The following is an 18,501-nucleotide window of genomic DNA, read 5'->3' as shown; positions in this document are numbered from 1 at the left end:
TTGTGTCTCTGTGTCTCTGTGTCCTTGTGTCTCCGTGTCCTTGTGTCTCTGTGTCTCTGTGTCCTTGTGTCTCTGTGTCCTTGTGTCCTTGTGTCCTTGTGTCTCCGTGTCCTCGTGTCTCTGTGTCTCTGTGTCCTTGTGTCTCCTTGTGTCTCCATGTCTCCGTGTCCTTTTGTCCTCGTGTCTCTGTGTCCTTGTGTCCTCGTGTCTCTGTGTCCTTGTGTCTCCGTGTCCTCGTGTCTATGTGTCTCTGTGTCCTTGTGTCCTCGTGTCTCTGTGTCCTTGTGTCCTTGTGTCTCTGTGTCCTTGTGTCTCCGTGTCCTTGTGTCTCTGTGTCTCTGTGTCCTTGTGTCTCTGTGTCCTTGTGTCCTTGTGTCTCCGTGTCTCTGTGTCTCTGTGTCCTTGTGTCTCCTTGTGTCTCCATGTCTCCGTGTCCTTTTGTCCTCGTGTCTCTGTGTCCTTGTGTCCTCGTGTCTCTGTGTCTCTGTGTCCTTGTGTCCTCGTGTCTCTGTGTCCTTGTGTCTCCGTGTCCTCGTGTCTCTGTGTCTCTGTGTCCTTGTGTCCTCGTGTCTCCGTGTCTCTGTGTCCTTGTGTCCTTGTGTCTCTGTGTCTCCGTGTCCTTGTGTCTCTGTGTCCTTGTGTCTCCGTGTCCTCATGTCTCTGTGTCCTTGTGTCTCCGTGTCTCCGTGTCCTTTTGTCCTTGTGTCTCTGTGTCTCCGTGTCCTTGTGTCCTCGTGTCTCTGTGTCCTTGTGTCCTCGTGTCTCTGTGTCTCTGTGTCCTTGTGTCCTCGTGTCTCTGTGTCCTTGTGTCTCCGTGTCCTCGTGTCTATGTGTCTCTGTGTCCTTGTGTCCTCGTGTCTCTGTGTCCTTGTGTCCTTGTGTCTCTGTGTCCTTGTGTCTCCGTGTCCTTGTGTCTCTGTGTCTCTGTGTCCTTGTGTCTCTGTGTCCTTGTGTCCTTGTGTCTCCGTGTCTCTGTGTCTCTGTGTCCTTGTGTCTCCTTGTGTCTCCATGTCTCCGTGTCCTTTTGTCCTCGTGTCTCTGTGTCCTTGTGTCCTCGTGTCTCTGTGTCTCTGTGTCCTTGTGTCCTCGTGTCTCTGTGTCCTTGTGTCTCCGTGTCCTCGTGTCTCTGTGTCTCTGTGTCCTTGTGTCCTCGTGTCTCCGTGTCTCTGTGTCCTTGTGTCCTTGTGTCTCTGTGTCTCCGTGTCCTTGTGTCTCTGTGTCCTTGTGTCTCCGTGTCCTCGTGTCTCTGTGTCTCTGTGTCCTTGTGTCCTCGTGTCTCCGTGTCTCTGTGTCCTTGTGTCCTTGTGTCTCTGTGTCTCCGTGTCCTTGTGTCTCTGTGTCCTTGTGTCTCCGTGTCCTCATGTCTCTGTGTCCTTGTGTCTCCGTGTCTCCGTGTCCTTTTGTCCTTGTGTCTCTGTGTCTCCGTGTCCTTGTGTCCTCGTGTCTCTGTGTCCTTGTGTCCTCGTGTCTCTGTGTCTCTGTGTCCTTGTGTCTCCGTGTCCTCGTGTCTATGTGTCTCTGTGTCCTTGTGTCCTCGTGTCTCTGTGTCCTTGTGTCCTTGTGTCTCTGTGTCCTTGTATCTCCGTGTCCTTGTGTCTCTGTGTCTCTGTGTCCTTGTGTCTCTGTGTCCTTGTGTCCTTGTGTCTCCGTGTCTCTGTGTCTCTGTGTCCTTGTGTCTCCTTGTGTCTCCATGTCTCCGTGTCCTTTTGTCCTCGTGTCTCTGTGTCCTTGTGTCCTCGTGTCTCTGTGTCTCTGTGTCCTTGTGTCCTCGTGTCTCTGTGTCCTTGTGTCTCCGTGTCCTCGTGTCTCTGTGTCTCTGTGTCCTTGTGTCCTCGTGTCTCCGTGTCTCTGTGTCCTTGTGTCCTTGTGTCTCTGTGTCTCCGTGTCCTTGTGTCTCTGTGTCCTTGTGTCTCCGTGTCCTCATGTCTCTGTGTCCTTGTGTCTCCGTGTCTCCGTGTCCTTTTGTCCTTGTGTCTCTGTGTCTCCGTGTCCTTGTGTCCTCGTGTCTCCGTGTCTCTGTGTCCTTGTGTCCTTGTGTCTCTGTGTCTCTGTGTCCTTGTGTCTCCGTGTCTCTGTGTCTCTGTGTCCTTGTGTCCTTGTGTCTCTGTGTCCTCGTGTCTCTGTGTCCTTGTGTCTCCGTGTCTCTGTGTCTCTGTGTCCTTGTGTCTCCGTGTCTCTGTGTCTCTGTGTCTCTGTGTCCTTGTGTCTCCGTGTCTCTGTGTCCTTGTGTCTCCGTGTCCTTTTGTCCTCGTGTCCTTGTGTCTCCGTGTCCTCATGTCTCTGTGTCCTTGTGTCTCCGTGTCTCCGTGTCCTTTTGTCCATGTGTCTCTGTGTCTCCGTGTCCTTGTGTCCTCGTGTCTCCGTGTCTCTGTGTCCTTGTGTCCTTGTGTCTCTGTGTCTCTGTGTCCTTGTGTCTCCGTGTCTCTGTGTCTCTGTGTCCTTGTGTCCTTGTGTCTCTGTGTCCTCGTGTCTCTGTGTCCTTGTGTCTCCGTGTCTCTGTGTCCTTGTGTCTCCGTGTCCTTTTGTCCTCGTGTCTCTGTGTCTCCGTGTCCTTGTGTCTCTGTGTCCTTGTGTCCTCGTGTCCTCGTGTCTCTGTGTCCTTGTGTCTCCGTGTCTCCGTGTCCTTTTGTCCTCGTGTCCTCATGTCTCTGTGTCTCTGTGTCCTTGTGTCTCCGTGTCTCCGTGTCCTTTTGTCCTCGTGTCCTCATGTCTCTGTGTCTCTGTGTCCTTGTGTCTCCGTGTCTCCGTGTCCTTTTGTCCTCGTGTCCTCATGTCTCTGTGTCTCTGTGTCCTTGTGTCTCCGTGTCTCCGTGTCCTTTTGTCTCCGTGTCCTCGTGTCCTCGTGTCCTCGTGTCTCTGTGTCTCCGTGTCCTTGTGTCTCCGTGTCCTCGTGTCCTCGTGTCCTCGTGTCTCTGCAGACTCCACTCTGTACGGCTCTGAGGGTTCAGGCCTCCAGACTCAGAGCAGTGAGTGAGATGACAATCATTGAATTTACTTACCATTCTGAGGACAGTGAACTCATCACCGTGCTGACCACACTTCCTTGTCTTCCTCTCTCAGGCGCCACTTCTCCCACAGTGTATGGAGTAGGCGGGGCTCCAGGGGGCGCCGTCGGCTCTCCGGGGCCGAAACGCAGCGTCTCTGGAACTGGAAACACCCTGAAGGTACCAGCTGGTCGTCCTCGTAGCAGTACTGTGGAGTACAAATACAAGATAGAGCAAAATGAAAATACTGAAGGAAAGTGTTCAGTACTTGAGTAAATGTACTCAGTTACTTTCAGCGGTGGTAACTGTGTGTTTGTTGCAGCGCTGGTTGACCAGTCCCGTCCGGAGGCTGAGTCAGGGGAAGGCTGACGGACAGAAGAAACCTCCAATCAGAACCAGGAGGCGGGACAACCGGCCGGAGCTGACCACACCCCTCACTGGCAATGCACAGACGGTACACACACACACACACACACACACACACACACACACGCACACATACACACACAGGACAAAGACACAAAGATAAAGTAGTTGGTTTGTTTCTGCAGAAGGCGAGGAAGGAGGAGGCGGGGCAGAGCGGAGGGGAGGAGGAGCCAGAGGAGGAAAGCCACACCCCTCTACCGCCTCCCATGCAGATCATCAAAGACCCAAACAACCCAGAGGTAATGGGGGGGGCGGGGGGATAGTGTCAGTGCGCCTGTCACACGATGACATTCCCGCCCACTGAGCGCAGTGATTGGTCAGGTGTGTCCAGGTGTGACAGCAGGTGGGCTTCAGACACCTACATCTGCCGTCCCTCAGACTTTGACGTCTCTCGCTGTCTCTCGCCGTCTGTCCTCAGGCTCTGGATTCAGATCAGGGCTCCAACGAGTCGGACACCGAACAGAGGAACAAGGCGCTGAGAGGACGCATGTAAGACAAACCTCCATCACAGACATGTGACCGCGTGTGTGAGCGCTTCAAAAGGTTTCAGGTGAACTCTGCATGTGTGTGCGCAGGTTCGTGGTCAACGAGATGATCCAATCAGAGAAGGACTACGTGAAGGATCTGGGTGTGATTGTGGAGGTGAGTCGAGATGATGGATCTCATGAGTTTTACTCCTCGATGAACGAAGGTTAAATACAAAGATACTGTGTGTCTCAGGGCTTCATGTCCAGGCTGGAGGTCCGAGGGATTCCAGAGGACATGAGAGGAAAGGACAAGATCGTCTTTGGAAACATCCAGCAGATCTACGACTGGCACCGCGAGTCCGTCACACACATCGCACACACACACCTGTCCTCCACACACACACACTCAGACTCACCGTGTGTGTTTTCTTTCAGCTTCTTCCTGGTGGAGTTGGAGCGCTGCGTCCAGAACCACGACCTGCTGGCCGACCTCTTCATCAGACACGTGAGTCAGCTGTTTCACAAAAGAGACGAGCTTTTCAGAACACTTCCACACGGTCGAATGACGCAGCAGCTAAATGAATTCATTCAGCTGAACTCTTGCTAAAGCTAGCTTAGCATAACAGTAGCTAGTTCAGCTGATCTCAGTCGTTGCCGCCTCTTTTTTAGAGAATGTGATTTAATGTTAGCTTCCTGAAATGAGCTAACATGGATGTTGACATGTGTGTGTGTGTGTGTGTGTGCGCGGCAGGAGCGTCGTCTTCACATGTACGTGGTTTACTGTCAGAACAAGCCGAGGTCAGAGTTCATCGTCATCGAGTATGAGAACTTCTTTGAGGTAACACATCACTTCTTGTTGCGTCATTTTTGTCTCATTTTAATCTTTTTTTGTTGTTTATTTGGTTTGTGGGAACTTCGGCTGTCAAGAACAAATCCAGGACGAATAAAAGCAAACCAGAATAAGTCAAACTGAAATGTGTCACTAAACCAGCTGATTTTTGAATGGAGTTTGGTTGGAGGTTCTGTTCAACAGGAGACCTGATGAGTTCTCAGATGAAATAACTGTTGAAATCTGTCCGTCTGTCCGTCCGTCCATCCATCCGTCTGTCCGTCCGTCTGTCTGTCTGTCCGTCCGTCCGTCCGTCCGTCTGTCTGTCTGTCTGTCTGTCCGTCTGTCTGTCTGTCTGCAGGAGATCCAGCATGAGATCAGCTGCAGGATGTCAATAAGTGACTATCTGATCAAACCCATCCAGAGAATCACCAAGTACCAGCTGCTGCTGAAGGTCTGTGAGGACGTTTGCGGTGAACTCTGCTGACTTTCCGTCTTCATCTGCTTGTGACATAAACATTATTATTTACTCCTTTTTTCTCAGGACTTTCTGAAGTACACGTCCAAAGCAGGACTCGACTGTGAAGAGATCGAGGTGAGTCCAGTCACAGCGTTATACTTCAGTTTATCACCTGCAGGTGAATGTAACACCATGTTTTAGCTCGAACACCCCACCTTCACACACTGTGTGTGTGTGTGTGTGTGTGTGTGTGTGTGTGTGCAGAAAGCCGTGGAGCTCATGTCACTGGTACCGAAACGCTGCAACGATATGATGAACCTGGGACGCCTGCAGGGATACGAGGTACACCTGTCTGTCTGTCCACCTGTCTGTCGTAGTATCTGATGAAACATCATTGGAGACTTTTTTAAAGTTGCCTTCATCAATATTTTTATGAGAACAACGAGTCAAAGGTGAGAGACTTGTACTACAACAGTGTGTGAGGATGATGATGTTGCTCTGAGTGTGTGAGCAGCTGTTTGCTAACGTGTTCGCCACAACCACGTTAGAAAGGTGGAGGATGTCAGCTTGTTGTGGAGGTCTGCTGCCCCCAAGAGGCAAAAAACAATAACGCAGCTTTAAAACAAAGACGGTCAAATGCCTCATAGAAAAAGACGAGATGAGCTCACCTGTCTGTCCGTCCTCACCTGTCCGTCCGTCCTCCAGGGGAAGCTGACGTCTCAGGGGAAGCTCCTGCAGCAGGAGACCTTCTGCGTTTGGGAGCAGGATGGAGGAGTTCTGTCTCGCAGTAAAGAGCGCAGAGTTTTCCTCTTCGAGCAGATCATCATCTTCAGCGAACTGCTGCGCAAAGGCTCCAACAACCCGGGATACCAGTTCAAGAACAGCATCAAGGTCAGGCTGGTTTGCCCGCTTCAGGACGTGGATCTGTGTTAGACTGGTTTATACTGGAAATAACGGTTATTTTTGCGTGTGATCAGGTGAGTTACCTGGCGATGCAGGACAGTGTGGACGGTGATCCCTGTAAGTTTGTGCTGTGGTCTCGTGGCTCGGCGGAGCGCTTCACACTGCAGGCGTCCTCCGCCAGCATCAAGCTGACCTGGGTGGAGACCATTGCCACCCTGCTGGACGCCCAGAACAACTTCCTGTCAGGTGAGCACCTTCTCAAATCTCCCTCAAAGAAACTCCTTTAAGTTCTCTAAAAAATGCTCAGATCTCCCTGAAAACATCACTGAAGCTCACCAAAATATCCCTCAATCCCTCTGAATCATCGTCAAACACCCTGAAAACCTTGAAACACCCTTGAATCCTCCTTGATTCTCCTTAAAACATCTCATTGATCTCACTGAATCCTCATTAAATTATCCCTAAAGGTTTATTGCACATCTGATCCTGGATCTGTGTCCACAGCTCTTCAGTCTCCCATCGAGTACCAGAGGAAGGAGGGTGGGATCTCCGTGACCCGCCCTCTGTCATCGGGGCGACCGCCGTCGGCCCCGCCCACACCAAACGGCCACGCCCCTCAGCCGCCTCCTGACAGCGAGCAGGATGACCAGGTCTGGATCAGATTCTGGATTTTTAAAGTTCAGGTTGGAGCTAAAAACAGTTCAGGTGATAGCTGACGATGTGACCTTTGACCCCCTGACCAGGAGCTGGTGATGGTGCTGCAGGACTTCGTGGCGGTGCGGGAGGACGAGATCTCGGTGTTTCGGGGGGAGAAGGTTCAGATTCTGGCGTCCAACCAGCAGGGTCAGAGTCTGGTCTACCGGCCGGCCAACAGCGACTCGCCGGCCGCCGAGGGCTGGGTGCCACGCAGCGTGCTCAACACACACTGACACAGAAACACACAACGACACACACTGACAGCAGAGTCCGTTTACTTCGACCACACACACACTCACTGAAAATACTGCAAGCTAACGGGGCCAAAGGCATGCTGGGAAATCCTTTCGTGACGGTTTCCCAAAACATGAAATGTGCTGATCACGTACATGTTCCACAGAATCCTCAGTAACACGGAGACCTCCGGACGATTCCTGCAGCGCCACCATCAGGACAAACCCTCCCTCTCACCACCGCAGCAGTCTGTAATTTGATTGGCTGCTCGTCGACCACGAAAGACAAACGCTCCAGAAGTGATCAGCAGAGAAATGAAGCATCGAGCTCACTCACTGTGAGAAACGTCCTCTGCTGCCCCCTACAGGCCGAGCCCAGAGCTCAAGGATTCAAGCGGTGGACAGAAGACGAACAGGACTTTTCTCGGTCTGAGCCGTTGTGGCGTTTGTCCTGAAGGTGGAGCTAAAGAGGCGTTTACGGACAGTTATGGTAGGCGGTTAAGGCGGCTAAGAGAAGCAGAACCTGATGTTTCCTGACACACGTTAGGCCCTGATGACCTGCCAGTATTACCTACACACACGCACACACACACGCACACACACACGCACACACACTCCCAGCAGCAGGTACTGTTAATCTCCTCCCTCCTTCCTGGTGCTTCAACACTCAGCCAAAAGACACCTCTGTCCTCACCTCGTCCAATCAGACGACGCCGTCAGGTCGGCCTCCAGTTTACTGCCCCGAGCAACCAATCGCACTCTGATGACATCACAAACTGTTTCCTGTGGGTCAGTGGGAGGGAGACCACATGACCACATCATTACTGCCCCCCCCCCCCCGCCATCAACAACAACAGACTGGTTTCCAGGAAGCTGCAACAAGAGACAAAGTCAAAAAAATAAAAGCAGAAGAGGTGACGAGACCCGTCAGCCAATCAGAACTGAGCTCTGCGTGACATCCTGTTAATACTGTGTATAAACAAGACTGAGGACACACACACACACACACTGCATACACACACCACTGCTACGATGAAGATGATGAAGAGGAAGATGATTAATTATGATGATTATGATAATTAAGAATAATAGAATCTGTTTTTCACCTCAATAGACAAAAAAGAGAGAAACTGTTTGTCATATTAATGTTTGTGTGTCAGAGAGAGCGCGTGTGTGCGTGTGTGCGTGTGTGTGTTAGTGACGCCGTCCTGTGTGTGTGTGCGTGTGTGTGTTTTTCCACAGACAGTTAGGTGGTGTCCCGGTGTAGCGTTGCCATGTGTTTGCGGTGACACCAGTTTCTTTTGTCTTTTTAGCGAACCAGAGCTGCCGCCGCCCCCCCCCCCCCATCCCCTCCACACCCCCTCACCCCTGTCCAACCCCCCCCCCCCTCCATGGCGGCCCCCCCGTGCATGCAGCTCTGGTTAGTTTGGATATTCTGATTATGCATTTCATGTTTCTGTATATAGACCAGACCTCCAACTGCTACTCCACTAACTCTGGACACTGAAACTGTCTGTCTCTCTGTCCGCCCGTCTGTCTGTCCGACAGACAGACAGCAGCGACTCCACCTACTGTGACTGTCTGTTTCTACTAAACCTGAAGCTGTAACCTTCAACACGCTCTCTATCTGTCTCTCTGCCTGTCTCTCTCTCTACCTCTCTGTCTCTCTCTCTCTGTTTCTCTGGTGCCATTCTCAGACAACACCCCGGTCCTTAAGGAGCTACGCAGCCTGTCAAGTGCACTGCTGAGGGCTTCAGGTGGGAAGTAGTGCACTCTGAAGGGTGCAGAGAGAGAAATAGCAAACTATAAAGGGTTTAAGGAGGAACGCTGCCTTCAGATGGAACTCATGAGGTTGTATTCTTGAAACCAAGTCGACGAGATGCTTGGTGTTGGTTGTGTTTCGGTCAACACACACTGGTGCAGGCCGGGTGGTTAAAAATGTGTCGTTTCTCATGCAGGATCTCTGCATTATCAAGCTGTAGAACTTATTTTTCTATGTTACATATGGGAGCATCCAAACAGCTGATTGAAAGCTCCAGAACAGCCACTGATTGGACCTTGTGTTGACACGATGTCGTCAAACAAAAGGACGAACGTTCAAACCTTTAAGCCGACGCAGTCGAGAAGTCTTTGAGTTCTCAGAGGAGTTCAGATGCATCTGCTGATGAAGGTTGTGTGATTTGACGGAAAGCTCCAGAACAAAACACGTAAAACTAAGAAAAGACAAAACACGTGTCAGAGGTTTTCATCCCAAAGCTTGGAAACATCAGAACATGTCAAAACTGCATCATTTTTAACCAGCCGGCTTGCCGTACACAGGTGACGTCTCAAGGTGGATCACGGCGAGATGAGGTGCATCAACACACGACCGTCCCAAACGGCCCCTTCATTAAAAACATGTCCTCGTCATTTTGGTAAAAACGCACATCACGTTTTGTATCCTTGGTACAAACATTTGTCGCAGACGTGTTGTGACGCGGCGTGACATGATGTGGCCAGTGTGTGTTGCATTTAAACGTAGTTTGATACAGCATTCGTGTCATGTGGGAGTCACAGCAACGACCAGTTCCTGACATGTAACTCGTGTTCACGCCAACATCCAACAAGTCACATGATTCAAACCTCTGATTCACCCAAGCTGGCACTAACAATACAGAAGTGCCTGACAAAGCAAACAAACATGGACTCCTCCAGTCCATTGCTTAACTTCATGGACATAGTGCTTTATGGACCATGCACAGTATTTTTTAACCGTCATACGACCAACTCCGCAATCATGAACTTGTCTTAACAGTCCAATGACGTGAACGGTCACAAGCCATCTTTCACATCCCACATAACATGAACACGGCATTAGTCAGGTGAACGGCGCTTCAAAACGGACGCGACCGTGTCCCCTTTTCACGAATGGAAAATGATTTTGTCTTCAACATGTCGATGTTGTGAGTGGGAATGCAAAAAAAAAAAAAAAGAGAAGAAGAGTAATATCTATGGGGTCCAACAATTAAAAAAAACGTCCGCAACTTGTGAACTCGGAGTGCACCGGAAGCATTTAGGATGGATCGTAGTGCACGTCAAAGGGCACGACATGGTGCTAGTGCAGGGGTACATTAGGAAGAGTTTAAGGTGGAATGTAGTGCACTATTGAGGGTTTAGGATGGAAGGTGGTGCACGATGAAGGGTGCAACAAAGTGCACGAAGGAAGATTTTAAAGTAGAAGTGGCACACTGTTAACGTGGTGCACTTTAACAGGAAGGCGGTGCATTAAGCAGGGTTTAAGGTGGAAAATAGCACACGATGGAGGGCCTAGGGTGGGGGTAGGACACTATGCAGGATGTAGCATTGAAAGCGGGGCACTATGAAAGGTTTAAGGTGGATCGTAGTGTACTGTGGCAGGTTTAGGGTGGGAAATAGTGCACTACAGAGGGCGTAGGGTGCTGTTTGAGACCTAGCCTTGTTGCCGATTGGCAAACTCAACTAACCAATCAAACAGTGTTATTTGTACAGAACTAACAGCTGCTAACTGACTTCTAACAGCTCTCTGTCGTTGTTTGTAATAAACTTCATTTTTCATCCAAAACTATGTGCATGTGGTGTTTTTCACGGTGTGTGTGGATCCAGACGGGTTGGCAGACGCCTCGATTCATCAGTAAACGTTTGGAACTGATTATATTTGATCACTAAGTTCATGTTGATCCCAGCGATGCCTGGTTTGTGTTCTGTGCTCTTATCGTGTGTCATTATATAACAAAATAAGACTTGAAGCTTGAAACGCGACGTGAACTCTGTCTCTGGTGTCAAAGTTCACGTCCTTTGACCGTCGATCATCCACATAGAAGATAGTCACAATCCTTCCTGCACCAGCACAAACCATCAGAGGGAAACATCCCTCAGGATGGATTACCCAATCCAAATCATCCGCATTCTTCCTTCAGCGGTTTGTAGGATCCGATGTCAGCGTGACTGTGGCCTGCAAGCAAATCCTGATAAGAGCGGCTGTAAAGCACTAAACTCATTTAGCCAATTACGCAGCCAGAGAGAAGCTTACCTGTCTGCTCCGGTCAAAGTCACATCGACCGGCATGTCATTCAGAGAAAAAATCCAAAAATAAGTTTCATGTTTTAATTTGCTAAAACCCAGAGATTAGACTTTCATAAAGAGTATGAAATTCAGAATCAGAAGGACAGACGAGAAGTTAATGGACGGGAGAAAAAATAAATCAGCAACTGTTTGGATAATTTAATCTTTAAGTGATTTCTTTAAATCCAAAAATGTCCAATTTTCTGATTTTCTTTGCTGTTTGTGTTCATAAACTGAATATTTCTGGTTTTGGACTGTTGGTTGGACCAAAAAAAGACATTCATTCATTCAAGACAAGAATTTTTTGACATTTTAAGGACAAAACTATTGAGAAAATAATCTGCAGATTAATCAAAGCTGATATGTTGATATACTGTAATTTAACAGTGTGGAATAAAGCTTTTACGTATAAATAAACAGGTTTAAAACAAAGTTGTGCAAAATTCACTCATGATAATTAACTAAATATTGCAGTTTTGAATATCATAAAGATATAAATACATGCAAAGACTGTGGATTTAACTGTACTTGAAGAGCAGAGACTGATTCGGACAGGTGATAACGTGAACAAGGCTGTGCCTGTTATCGTCTGTTCACAGATAATCAGATTTGGGTTCAAGGATTCAACCAGCAGCAGCGTTTATTCAGCACATTCACCTTCAAATTAAAAGCAGGTAATACTTCAGATTTGCAGTGAAACGAGGTCGACTGCGTCTCGGGTGAAGCTGAAGAATGCCGTCATGAACAGTGACTCTTCACTGAAGGTGGCGTCTTGTTAAATGAAATAAAAACAGTGATTTGTCGCCGTGCTGCGCTCTGATAACATGCTGGTTCTGACACAGACTGGAAAATGACTGTTCTTGTTTTTCTGTGGAAACTGGGATCATGTGAAGCTTTAAGTAGGTCAGATGCAGGCAGACCACCACACAGTATTTTATTCTGAAAAGCAGCAAAGAGTGAAGTCCACAGCAGAGCTGTTACATAATCCACAGAGTTTGTTCCTTTTTCCAGTTTTCTGGCACCTGTGGACGATCACGTCGATGCTGACGGAGGCTACATAAGACCGCCGCTGCCACCGCGAGCTCAGAGGCTGGGAGGCTGCAGCAGCGCATGCTGGTAATTACAATAGGCTTGTTGTTCAGAGGAGGAACATGCAGGCGATATTTGCAAGAAATGGATTAGAAACTCCGGAGCCGGTCGAAGCTCAAGTGAAAGGTGAGTTAAAGAGTCTCAGACGGTGGTGCAGCTGCTTCAGAGGGTTTATCAAACATTGCATCTGCGGCGTTTTAACTTTTAATAAGCTGTTAATAAGAAATATTTAACTATTTGCATAAGCAAACTATACTTTTGTTTACAACCTGAAAACTCAACTGTTGTCCTTATTGGTGATTTATGGCTATAAGAAACGGTTCATTCACCATAAATAAAGCCTTTTCATTATCCATCTCTGCATACTTTGAACACAGGACTAACTTGCTGTTGGGTATTTTTACACTGTGGTGTTACGACTTTTACTTTAGTAAATCTGAATACTTCTTTTCTTTCACTTTCATTTGATCAACTATTTTGATAATTGATAAATAATTTGACTCATTTTTTAAGCAAAGATCATGAAAAAACATTCTCTTGTTCCAGAAACTGAAATGAGAGGATTTTCTGCTTTTCTTTTCCATCTATCACAGTACATCAGTACATTTGATCCCTTTGCATTCTGGGAAGACACAAAGACATTTCATAGGAAAATTAACAGTAAAATGAATCATCAAATTAATCATCGTGCATTATTTATTGACGGTTTTGATGTTTGATTGTCGTTGAAATGTATTAAATACAGACATTAAATGTACCTTTATGTTTTTGCTTCGACTTTATCTTCTTGTTGATCTTGTTTTTCTTCTGAGTGACTGAAATCTTCAATATTAGTTTGAGGTAAAAACGCCGTGTGACCTTTGACCTGCAGGCTCCATCCCGTGCTGGCTGCAGGGCACTCTGCTGAGGAATGGGCCCGGCCTTTTCTCTGTGGGCGGCCATGAGTTCAACCATTGGTTTGACGGCATGTCCCTTATCCACAGCTTCACCTTCTGCAATGGTGAGACTCTCCATTTAAATCTGATGGCAGAAAAGTTAAAGTCACTGGTACCTGGTTTTACTCCAGGTGTTGACAGCTGTGACGTTGTTTCAGGTCAGGTGACTTACAGAAGTAAGTTTCTGAAGAGTGAAACCTACAAACGGAACATCAAGGCCGACAGGATTGTCGTCTCCGAGTTTGGAACCATGATCTACCCAGATCCCTGCAAAAACATCTTTTCCAGGTACAGACCACCCAGGATAACATCGAGACACTTATGTTTCAGTCCATCCCGGAGTTATAAAGATCTACTTTAGTCCATCCAGGAGACTTATAGAGCAGTTTTACTCCATCCTGGACATGAAGAGATCAATGTTCATCAATGCTGGTAATGGATGGAGGCCAGATTGTGTTCATCAAGGACATGTGGAGATACGTTTCAGCCCTTGCAGGATAACTAGAGATCTGTTTAAATTAACAGTACCCAGGATGGATCGAAACCTTTCTCTTTTAGTCATCCACCTGTTTTAATCCATTAACACACATGAAGATATATTCCAGTCCATCCTGGAAGTCCTCCTGAAGTCAGTTTCAGTTGACCCAGGACATGGAAGATCGGATGATCTGTTTGAGTCCATATAAGACACGTCCAGAATGATCTTAGCCCATCTAAGATTTGTTCAATCTGTTTCAGTTCACCCCAAAGGTAGACACCTGTTTGGGTGCACAGATCTGTTTTAATCCAATCACATATCAATATGTTTCAGTCCATTCAGGACTTACAGATCTATGTTAGTCCATCCAGGACACGTATGTAGAGATCTTTTTCGGTCCTCTCGAAGATGTGTCCAGGATGCATTCTGTTAAGGTCCATCCCGTCCAAACAGAATCTGTTTCAGTCCACACAGAACAAACGTTTGTGAGGTTGTGTCATTGGTGGTCAAGTCAGACAAACGGAGTTCTACTGATTTTACGATTTCTTGAACTGTCTGGAACGAGTAAATCAAACAGTAAACTGATTAAAACACCCAAAAACTTTTCTCACACTCTCACAAGGACATTCACACACCTCAGCAACATCATCCCTGACTTCACCGACAACAACTTGATCAACATCATTCGCTACGGTCAGGACTACTACGCCTCCTCTGAGATCAACTACATGAACCAGATTGATCCTGCTACCCTGGAAACTGTTGGCAGGGTAAGTAGGTCTCCACCTGGCTCTAAAAAGCTCAAAAGGGTCATTGATTTGGTACAAATATTTCCCCAAACTTATCACATGTTCTCTGTACAACAACCATGCTGCCAAATTCCAGGTTAACTACAGGAACCACATTGCTCTGAATCTGGCGACGGCTCACCCTCACTACGACGACGAGGGCAACACCTACAACATGGGCACTGCCATCATGGGCCTCGGTCGGCCAAAATACGTTATCTTCAAAGTCCCCGCTGATGCTTCAGGTACGGTGGTCACAGTCATCTGATTTGACTTCAAAACCTTCAAAAACTTCGTAGATATGGGGTTCATGTTGGTGTCAGAGGGCCTTCCCAGACTACAGTGAGGAAACAAGAATCTCAATGTCTCTGATTATTTGCAGCAATAAAGTTGCCAGAGCTCCATAAATCAAGTCGTTATCTCATCTTATTACAGCACTGAGCGTAACTCTTCTCTGATGAGGCAATCTGAGAAATGAACGGCACAAATGAACCTGACATCAGTAAAGGCATGCTGACAAAGAGTTTGGTAGCGTGACGGATGATCGCTGTAATCTGCTGTATTTACATCCTGATTATATCATGACTTCCTCAGAAATCATGATCATTAAGTTGCGATATCTGACATGTACCAGTAAATATGGAGAAATGAACTGTCTCTGCTATTGGCCGGCACGTACTGCCGTGGAATAACCAAGTCATAAAGTAATACTTGTATTACTTATATTCGTTTGTTTCAGATAAAGAGCACAAGAAGCCGGCGCTGAGGAAGGTTCAGCAGGTCTGTTCAATTCCGTTCCGTTCCACTCTGTTCCCGAGCTACTTCCACAGCTTCGGCATGACCGACAACTACATTGTGTTCGTGGAGCAGCCCTTTAAACTGGACATCGTCAAACTGGCCACTGCCTACTTCAGAGGGGTCACCTGGGGAAGCTGCCTCAAATACGATAAGGATGACACCGTGAGTCAGCTCTGTTTTTGGTCTCAACCAGCTATTGTTGTGTTGGAATTATCAATAAATTGATCACCTAATTCCAGGAGGCAATTCTAACTATTTTGTAAAAATTCATACCTTTTTCAGCAATAAACTACTGTTTAGTGTAACTTTGATTACAAGCTATAAATTGTGGGTTTTGAGGGCTCAAAGATTTGCGTTGGGTGTTGACATGAGACAAAAATCTATCAGCATGATACAAACAAAACAAACACAGGTTTGAACTTAAGCGTGTTTTCGCCAGCGATGATTCAATTGAGTTGTTTTTGCTTATCGATAGATCGACAGCATGACTGAGCTGTTCCTTCCCTTCGCAGACTTTGTTTCACGTCATCAACAGAAAGACAGGAAAGGCGGTGTCCACTCGTTTTTATGGCGACGCGTTGGTGGTTTTTCACCACGTCAACGCGTACGAGGCTGACGGCCACGTGGTGTTTGATCTTATCAGCTACAAAGACAGCAACCTGTACGAAATGTTTTACCTCAAGAACATGAAACAGGAGACTGGCAGCTTCATCCAGTCCAACCAACGCTTCTCTCCGCCGGTCTGCCAGCGGTTCGTGCTGCCGCTCAACGTCGACAAGGTAAAGTCAGACGAAGAAACGGCCCAAAACACTTGCTTTAATTTCCACTTCATCGTTTTATGAACTGCATGTCTGTATGAAGAGTTTGTGGTGGTGTGTTTTCCAGGAATCTCCCAGAGGATCAAATTTGGTGACTCTGACAGACACCACGGCCCAGGCAGTGATGCAGGAGGACGGATCGGTCTACTGCCAGCCAGACACTCTGTTTGAAGGTTCATTATGATCATTATTAATGCTGCACTGTCAGTCTGTTTGATTGAAACATTCTTTAATCCTCCCCAACTAACGAGTCTGACTCTTCCTCAGGTCTGGAGCTGCCAAGGATCAACTACAACTTCAACACTAAGAAGTACAGATACTTCTATGGCTCCAGGGTGGAGTGGTCTCCTCATCCCAACAAGGTGAAACACCTCAAGCCACCAGCAACACTGTCAACATCCAAAACATCTTTATATTAATGAATTCATCCTGCGAAAATCAATTAGAAATCGACTGCAGCAGAACTCACGAATGGCAACATTGGCCAGCAATCCCATTACTCTGGTCCAGAAATATTTCAACTATTCGATCGATTGTCATGACATTTTTGGTTTTGAGTGAAATGTCTCAACAAATATTGGATGGATTACGATGAAATAACGAGCGCCTGACCTCAGCTTCAATTCTCTCTCCTGTCCAACAGATTGCCAAGATTGACATTGTCACCAGGAAGCACATCGAGTGGCAGCAGGAGAACTGCTACCCTTCAGAGCCGGTGTTTGTTGCGTCTCCGGGAGCTGTGGAGGAAGACGATGGTAAGGGCTTCGCTTTGTTCACCAATATTTGCTTCACACATTTATAAACTGTGGTGCAAGTAACATTAAACCGTTGGGTTGAAAGAATGCTTCCTTCGCTGGTCCTGACCGTTTGTATTCTCCTTCCTGTAGGGGTGATCTTATCGTCCGTCATCTCCTCAGATCCAAACGTCCTTCCATTCATGGTCGTCCTCGACGGCAAGACCTTCAAGGAGCTCGCCCGAGCCTCCATCCCTGCCAGCGTCCACATGGACCTTCACGGAGACTTCATCCCCTCCACCGTCTGACGGCCAGCACGCCGGCTGTGTTAATTTATTCCTTTATGTCAATCTGTAATATTCTGCTTCTATCGTGAAGTCGACCTTTTGACACTTTTAAACGTAAACTGCTGAATTTTTGAAGATGTACCATTTCGACCCAAGAGACCTGAAGAAAACAGGACGCCAAAAAATGATGAAGATGAGAGAGTACTTCAGTCACATTCTTCAGTTTCTTGTTCGACATGTTTGGTGCTCATTTTTACGTACAAGACTGATTTAAGGGACCATGTAATGTTAAAAATGTACATTAACTTACATCCAGAAATCCGTTAAATTCCCCGACCCCCGCCTGATGCCCAGAGGATGGACCTTTTAGATGTTAACGTCTCCATCACCTTTTCTACAGGATCATCCTCGGGACAGATTTTTGCACGGTGGCAGCTCGATGCATTTTCAGCCTTCAGGTTGTTGGGAATGAACATGCAGGCTGCGGAAACTCATCAAATAAAATTAAAGAAACGGCCTGATGCGTCAGTCTGGAACAAACTGCTCTCAACCTCTCTGAACTGGTTTTGGTAAAACCTGTCCGGATCAAACTGGTTTCATTCTTTTGTTTGTGGCTGGCCGTCCCAGGTCGGACTGCCGGACACGGTCTCTTCTGTTCAAAATTCTTTCCATTGAGAGCTGGTGGGATTTTGTGTTTCAGGATGTATTTTATAAGCAAAGCTGATTAAAAGATGGCAAAATCTGAAAGTCCCTGCGAGTTGATTTTCATGGGAATGAAGAAGAAACCAATGAGTTCCTGGACAGAGCAGGAATCTAAAGTACGCAAGTTTGAAGTTCATCAGTCAAATGAGGAAAAGTTTGGTCCTTTAAAGGTGCGTTCAGAGACATTCAGAGAAGTTCAGCTCAGTGCTGCCTGTGTTCGCACTTTCTTACAGAGTTAAAATGAGCAACTAAAGAAAAACTCAAGTCTCTCTTCATTTCTTCCACAAGTATTAAAAGTCAACACTTTGGACGGTGAAGACAAAACCCTGTATGAGAGCAAATGTGATTTCACACAGTTCATAGATAAAATAAAACACACCAGTGTGTTTCTAAGACAGATTATTAAATAACTGTGAAAGAAACAAAAATCCAAACTCACCTTGCCCATAACAGTCTCAGACAACCAGATACAACCACGGCCGACAACAGACGAAGTGCTGAGTGCGAGTTTCGTTTACTTATTGTGTGATCAGACATCTTCTTTCGACACACATTTATACTCTGAGGTGCACTTTTCACACCCGGTTGTCTTTAAGACAAGAAACATTCTGACTTCAGAGTTTTGACTGTGAAGAGCGTTTGTGGTTAGAAACGTAAAGGTAACGAGAAAAGGTGCTTCGGCTTTGACAGTGACACAGGATTTCAATGTTTCAGATAATAACATCAACACTTTGGAAGTCTCTGCATTTTTAATTCTTTAGTCACATTTTTATTTTCATGTTTAAAAATTAAAA

The 18,501-nt window shown here is 47.0% G+C and overlaps 2 protein-coding genes across 5 annotated transcripts in view; both read left to right on the top strand.

Annotated features, from left to right (window-relative positions):
- Positions 1–10,132, top strand: part of LOC143315804 (kalirin-like) — a 36,825-nt gene extending 26,693 nt beyond the window's left edge. The window contains exons 42-57 of one of the 4 annotated variants that reach the window (XM_076723239.1): positions 2,919–2,966; positions 3,061–3,164; positions 3,307–3,438; positions 3,539–3,649; positions 3,829–3,899; positions 3,986–4,052; positions 4,131–4,234; positions 4,313–4,382; positions 4,629–4,715; positions 5,068–5,160; positions 5,251–5,301; positions 5,431–5,508; positions 5,872–6,057; positions 6,144–6,315; positions 6,574–6,719; positions 6,813–10,132. In XM_076723239.1, the coding sequence (XP_076579354.1) occupies positions 2,919–2,966; positions 3,061–3,164; positions 3,307–3,438; positions 3,539–3,649; positions 3,829–3,899; positions 3,986–4,052; positions 4,131–4,234; positions 4,313–4,382; positions 4,629–4,715; positions 5,068–5,160; positions 5,251–5,301; positions 5,431–5,508; positions 5,872–6,057; positions 6,144–6,315; positions 6,574–6,719; positions 6,813–6,998 (1,706 nt within the window). In that variant the 3' untranslated portion in view covers positions 6,999–10,132. Of the gene's footprint in view, positions 1–2,918; positions 2,967–3,060; positions 3,165–3,306; positions 3,439–3,535; positions 3,650–3,828; positions 3,900–3,985; positions 4,053–4,130; positions 4,383–4,628; positions 4,716–5,067; positions 5,161–5,250; positions 5,302–5,430; positions 5,509–5,871; positions 6,058–6,143; positions 6,316–6,573; positions 6,720–6,812 lie in introns of all 4 variants that reach the window. The other 3 variants (XM_076723238.1, XM_076723237.1, XM_076723236.1) reach the window with 3 other exon arrangements.
- Positions 10,133–12,169: 2,037 nt separating this feature from the next.
- Positions 12,170–17,855, top strand: bco1l (beta-carotene oxygenase 1, like). The gene is made up of 11 exons (XM_076723344.1): positions 12,170–12,293; positions 13,039–13,167; positions 13,261–13,390; positions 14,203–14,350; positions 14,466–14,613; positions 15,108–15,328; positions 15,679–15,945; positions 16,052–16,157; positions 16,252–16,346; positions 16,628–16,739; positions 16,872–17,855. Exons 1-11 carry the CDS (start codon positions 12,230–12,232, stop codon positions 17,024–17,026), a joined length of 1,575 nt encoding a protein of 524 aa, XP_076579459.1. The 5' UTR covers positions 12,170–12,229; the 3' UTR covers positions 17,027–17,855.
- Positions 17,856–18,501: the final 646 nt, after the last annotated feature.

The sequence above is a fragment of the Chaetodon auriga genome, chromosome 23, assembly GCF_051107435.1.
Source record: "Chaetodon auriga isolate fChaAug3 chromosome 23, fChaAug3.hap1, whole genome shotgun sequence".
Classification (NCBI taxonomy): Eukaryota; Metazoa; Chordata; class Actinopteri; order Chaetodontiformes; family Chaetodontidae; genus Chaetodon; species Chaetodon auriga.
This window is presented reverse-complemented; position numbering and strand designations above follow the sequence as displayed.